At 35.6% G+C, this 6,524-nt stretch overlaps 1 protein-coding gene across 1 annotated transcript in view; it reads left to right on the top strand.

The window, feature by feature from the left end:
• The window catches only part of LOC110464070 (zinc finger protein 234-like), a 21,840-nt gene extending 17,920 nt beyond the window's left edge, over positions 1 to 3,920 (top strand). The window contains exon 6 of the mRNA XM_021519098.1: positions 1,805 to 3,920. Within this exon, the coding sequence (XP_021374773.1) occupies positions 1,805 to 2,769 (965 nt within the window). The 3' untranslated portion in view covers positions 2,770 to 3,920. The remainder of the gene's footprint in view (positions 1 to 1,804) is intronic.
• The last annotated feature ends 2,604 nt before the right edge of the window (positions 3,921 to 6,524 follow it).

The raw sequence follows: 6,524 nt of genomic DNA, 5'->3' as shown, positions 1-6,524 counted from the left end.
GGGTAGTATTGGGTCATAGTCACGGCAATTCGGTGATGTTTTCGGCACCAAATCGCATATTTCCCGATAAAATATGGCAGATGGAAGTAAATAACGTCTACAAAGGTGATATTTCACAGTAATAAAGAAGTATTTGGTTCATAACTGGGTCGTATGGGGTAGTATTGGGTAGTATTGGGTGGTATTGGGTAGTATTGGGTAGTATTGGGTAATTAGACGCGCCGCTAAGCACAGCATGTTTTTAACTTTTTATATGTATATACACTAGCAGATGCTTTTTTACCGCCTGACATGAACCAGTGAGAGAATTACCTTTAAGGGCCTGCACTTTAACTGGAAAAAGAAGAAGAAGAAGAAGAAGAAGAAGAGAACATAGAAAATTCCATGCTCACTTGTCACAATTGCACTGGATGATCCCAAGGACTATATATCACAGGAGTATGGAATTCTGTCTATAATTAATAGTAATAACAATATAAAAAGAAAACCCCAACAAGAACAAAAGGAGTGGTAGTGTTACTTTTTTAACAAAGAGTTTGACATCAGGTATGATAATATTTTGTGCATAAATTTTCTTGATTGCATTAGATACAAATATTTCTCCTGTGACACTAACATTTTATTTAAATTTTGAGTCGTAAAAATTGTGTTTATAAAATACATGTTTAGTCAAACAATATATTATATCAATACACAATTGTGTTTATAAAATACATGTTTAGTCAAACAATATATTATATCAATACAAAATTGTGTTTATAAAATACATGTTTAGTCAAACAATATATTATATCAATACAAAATTGTGTTTATAAAATACATGTTTAGTCAAACAATATATTATATCAATACAAAATTGTGTTTATAAAATACATGTTTAGTCAAACAATATATTATATCAATACAAAATTGTGTTTATAAAATACATGTTTAGTCAAACAATATATTATATCAATACAAAATTGTGTTTATAAAATACATGTTTAGTCCAACAATATATTATATCAATACAAAATTGTGTTTATAAAATACATGTTTAGTCAAACAATATATTATATCAATACAAAATTGTTGTTTGAATCTTTCTGTGAAATATACAGTACAATAAACTTTATTTAACGTCGGATATTTAAAAACATTTAACATTAGCTATTAAAAGCTATAATTCTATTAAAGAATTATGTATGATCTAGTGGGAAGCTGATAAATTGAGAATTGAAGTTTATTCGAACAGAAGTGGAGTGAGTTGTGTTTCTTGTGTTATGAATTAAGTTGTAGTTTGAAATTTTATATTTGCATCTTACAGTTGACTACCAGGGACCATTCACCAGTATGATACCCTTCACCATCTGAAGCACCATAGCACCACTGCGCAGTGGGAGATTTGAGGTATTAAGTATGCTGACTGAGTGTTTAGTGGGAGTCTAATTATCATTGGTGAATTTGCACATTTCCCTGTCTCAGCAGCAGATTATAATAAGGATGACCCTTAAAATTAGAAAATTGGACAAATTACAAGATTAATCCTGTATTGTATAGAGCATGAAAACTGCTTTAGATGTTGGACTATTTGTTTAAAGGACAGCTGTACAATTACATCAGGATAAAGGAAATATAAACAAGCTTGTAAGATAAAGAAGCTTACTAGACTTATTGACTTATCTTCTTTGATGCAATGTTAGATGTTGAATTAGTTTTCCTTTTTGCTTTCAGATCAGGCGTCCTTTCCATTGCAAGTTCTTCAGCTTGGAAATCCTTTTTCCTAGACAGACAAATGCCAGCACAGCTTGTTTGAATTCTTAATCAACCTCCAAAAAACCTGCAGGAATAGGGGAAAAAAATAAGATCTTCTACATTCACACATGCTGCCAAAAGCATCAAAAAGGGATTTCAGAAAGATATAACACCTGCATAAATTTCCAAATCTTAGGACAAGAAGACAGCAAGATACTTGAGAAAAAGAAACTAACCATGGCAGACACAGGAGAGCGGCCTCACAAGTGTGACGTCTGTGGTAGGGGGTTTAACAAAACTTACAGTTTACAGACCCACATGAGGACACATACAGGAGAGAAGCCATACGGATGTGAGGTCTGTGAGAGAAGATTTAGTCAAGCACATCACCTACAGGCACATCAGAAGATCCATACAAGGGAGCAACATCACAAGTGTGATGTCTGTGATAAGGTGTTTAATCAGTTACATCAACTACAGACCCACATGAGGATACACACGGGGGAGAAGCCCTACAAGTGTGGCGTCTGTGGTAAGGGGTTTAGGGTGACGCAATGCTTAATGAAACACCTCAGGATACATACAGGAGAGAAGCCTTACAAATGTAATATCTGTGGTAAGGGGTTTAGTTTGGCACATCACCTACCGAGACACCTCCGGACACATACAGGAGAAAAGCCTTACAGATGTGACGTCTGTGGTAAGGGGTTTAGCTTAGCATATCCTCTACAGACGCACCTCAGAACACATACCGGGGAGGAGCCGTACAAGTGTGACATCTGTGGGCAGGTGTTCAATCAGTCCTCTACTCTAGTGACACACGTTAAGATACATACGGGAGAGAAACCGTATAAGTGTGAATATTGTGGGAAGGGGTTTAGTTTGGCACACCATCTACCTAGACACCTCCGAACACATACAGGGGAGAAACCGTGCAAGTGTGAAGTCTGTGGTAAAGGGTTTAGTCTGGAGAAAAGCCTACAGAAACATCTTCTCACCCATTACATACAGCCACCAGAAACCATTCAAGTATAAAGTCTGGTGTACCTACAGCTACAGGTGATGTCTCTTTATTTCTTAGGGAGTCTTCCTATATTCAACATTGAAAACTGACTGAATTATTAGGAATTCCTAACTCTAGGAAAATGTGTTTATGAACACTAAGAAGTGGTTATCTTTTGTTTATAAACCATTGGAATCAATAGCAAGTACACGTGTAACAGACGTGACTGTCTTCTGCTTATTTAACCTGTATGTATTTTGTTTATTGACGTGACTGTCTTCTGCTTATTTAACCTGCATGTATTTTGTTTATTTCATTCATCATTTTATTGTTTTACTTCCTGCTTACTAGATCCTATACAAGGGCCTGTATTCTTGCCCCTTGTTAGTAAAAGCGGAATCATGTCTCCTTTCCATCGGGTTTCATATTAGGAGGACCGGAAGCAGGGTTAATGTAATTTTTATGAACTTGTGACATATATCTACGGTTTAATTTCTGTTATTCTGGAGATTTTGTTATTGTAAACTCGATCTATGTAGTTGTTTAATTTGATTTTGAACAAAAGACATGCAAACCCACCTCTACCTTTCGCGTGATTCTGACGAAGAAGTTCACTTTGTGAATGCTCCAGCAATCTATCCCTAATATCTGCTGTCTTTACCCATCTGAAGATTTCAACGTGTAAACATGAAGTTAAATAATATTTATTTACAGAGTATTTTTCCTGGATGTGAATTTTCATGGAAATTATGATTTTTTTAAATAAAATTTAAGTAACGGGAGTGAGCATGTCACTATGGTATAATATGAGCCAAGATGTAAATGGAGACCCTTGGAAAAAATATGTGTACAAAGAGAAAAAGACCAGGTGTTCCAGGAGGGTAAGCATCTAATGTCAAAACCACAAGGCACACTATAGCTAATGAACATGATAAAAACATTGACCTTCATATCGCACAAAGAAATAGCGTAAGTCGGAGGACTTTTATTTGAGGTCCTCCCATAACAAATATTCTGGTGCTGCAGACTTCCCAAGTAGATTAAAATGTGTTGAAAGAAAAAGACATAGTGTGAAGTGCTCAGTCCCCTTTGTCTGCTGAAGTTGTTTGGTTTTGATTAAATCTTATTGTCAAGTCAATGTTATATTTTTTGTATCATGTAAATGTATGCAGAGAAAACTTAACTCTCCATCTTTGTTTTTCTTCTTTTGAACAAAAACAGACCTATCTGACCACAGATTATGGATACTGTGCTAGTCAGAGAATTTCACTATTTACATGTATAGCATTGAAATCCAGGACCAATTATGTTTTTATTTAAAATAAGAAACCATTTCATTACACATAAACAAGTTTAATAAATAAACATGTATTCAATATTAATATGTTTATTAATGAATAAACATGTATTCAACATGTATGCAACAAAAAAAACAAAAAAAAACAATAATACTGAAGTGTTAACAAAAACCTAATTTAAACTCAAACTCGATGATACATGTACTAGGGCTAGGGCAAAACATGAGCAAAGGAAAGATTTATATGGAGGTCCTTGAAGAAGTACAAAGTGAATAAGACGAGGGCCCATATTCATGAAACAGTTCTCATGCTAAAGCATGGGGTTTTATGCATTTCTTGTTCATAAATTAATTTAAAAAAATCTTATTTGTTCAATGATTATATCTTACTTTTTGAATGTTTTACATGATTTAAGCGAGTTACAAGAAAGTTGATTTGAGCACAGAATCTTGGCTTGAGCATGAGAATAGTTTCATGAATACAGGCCGGGCGGCCGTGTTCCGGATGGGTAAGCGTTATGTAAATCTAGGTCAAATTCAAGTTATGTCACTTCCTTATCACTTTTTAGTGATGCAAAAAATAAATAACCGCAAAGCACTTAATGAGCATAGTAAAAAAAAAACATTGACCTTCATATTGCACACAGAAATGGCATGGGTACTAGCCTGATCTGTTAATACACTCATAATTATGTTATGGGTTTATTGACTGACGAGGCTAGTACCTGTGTAAATAGCACATGTCCCTGTAAGATCCTGCATGATGGCGACTATACAACTATTCCGTAGTCTTCATCAACCTGCATCTTTGGAAACTCGTGTGTTGTGAGTTTGTCCATCAGCAGTCGACATCTATCACGGAAGTCATGATATGTGGAGTAAGCTCTTGGGTACCGAATGGCGAATCAATTACAATATGTAAACACTGGGTACCATAGGTAGGGGAAGCAGGGATGTTACTATCAAGAAAGGGTAGGGAAAGTTCACGATCTCAAACCAGAAACTCTCTTATCTTCTTACAAGTGGGAAAGCAAAACTCTCAACCATGCGTCATGAAGTCGTCACATATATGGCGATAAGAGATTCATCGGGTAACGCATTTGAAAGGAAACACCAAAACACGACCACATTCTAATGTCTGTGATTAGAGAAGGACTGTTGATTATCATAAGTTGCAATTAAAGTTTGTCTTTTTTGGGTTTAATGTCCTACTCGCAACAGGCGAGGCCTAGGGAGAGGGCGTCGAAAAGAATTACAGTTTACTTCCCTCAGCTAGCACAAAACTGGGGATGCATAGTTTGTTTTACAGTGTTGTCAGATATTCAAAAGTATCATTACAGGCACTAGGTTAAGCGGTAGTATTTCTGTTCTTGACTTTGTTTTTGAGTGTACATCTTCTAAAATGCTTGGAATTTTCGTGAAGTTCTCTGCTGATTTCATCTACTGATTTGGTGTTGCTGTTTGTCTTGCTTGTCTTGTGTTTTTTCCATCCGAGGCTAATACTGTCACTTTCCCGTCTTGTTCGTGTACACTACTATGTTTTTTATCCCCCGCTTTCACCGAAACAGTGAATATTAATTTGGGTCTGGCTGTCCATCTGTCCGTCACGGATAACTATAAAAAATGTTAACCAATTTTCTTCAAACTATTTTCTTCAAACTTGGTCACAGGGTTAAATGTTATCTGCCGTTTCTGTTAATTCCTTCAAACTTGATAACAATGTTTGTGTTCCTCTGTCTTTCAACCCATCTCAGGCATTCTAGGGTTTTCGTGTGATAATTGCTGTAGATATTGTTCAGATGTTTCAACCGAATTCCATATGCACATCCGACTCCTGCTAAGTTTGCCAACCAATGTGATTTGTGCATATTTACGGTTAATCAATGAGGTATAGGGCTTTTCTTCTTCAAGTTTCAAGCTATACAATATGTCTCAACAGTACGATACTCACCTGTTTAAACCTAACCTCAATAATGTTAACCTACAGAATGTCCTGCAAGCGGGGGGATATAAATTCCACGAATTTGCTTGTTCTCAATTAAATTTGATATATGGTCGACAAGTCGAGCCCAATATCTTTACATCCCTTAGTTATATATATAATTACCTTTTGCACGTTCTCCCCATGGTACAGATTACATTTCTTGTCTCATAATGTCGTTGTCACTTCTGTAGTATACATATATGTTACATGTAGGTGATTTAGTTTGTGTTAAGAATGCAGTTTTAAAGTAAATTTGATAATAGCATGGTCGCTTTTTCCTAATGGTTGGACCATTGTGAACATGTACCTGTTGATGCAGGTATAGTAATCTCTGGTGCACTCTGTCAAGTTGTTCGTTTCCAGTGTCCAGTCAATGATTTTTTTTCAAGTTTAAATCTCCTGGTATCTTGATAAACATTATTTGTTTAGGGTCAATATCTGGGCAGTGTTATCTGGTGTACTTGGAATACTATATAATACACAATATCTGGGCAGTGTTATCTGGT

Source organism: Mizuhopecten yessoensis, unplaced genomic scaffold, assembly GCF_002113885.1.
Source record: "Mizuhopecten yessoensis strain PY_sf001 unplaced genomic scaffold, ASM211388v2 scaffold10955, whole genome shotgun sequence".
In the NCBI taxonomy this organism is placed as follows: domain Eukaryota; kingdom Metazoa; phylum Mollusca; class Bivalvia; order Pectinida; family Pectinidae; genus Mizuhopecten; species Mizuhopecten yessoensis.
Note: the sequence above shows the minus strand (reverse complement) of the source record. Positions and strands in the feature narration are given on the sequence as shown.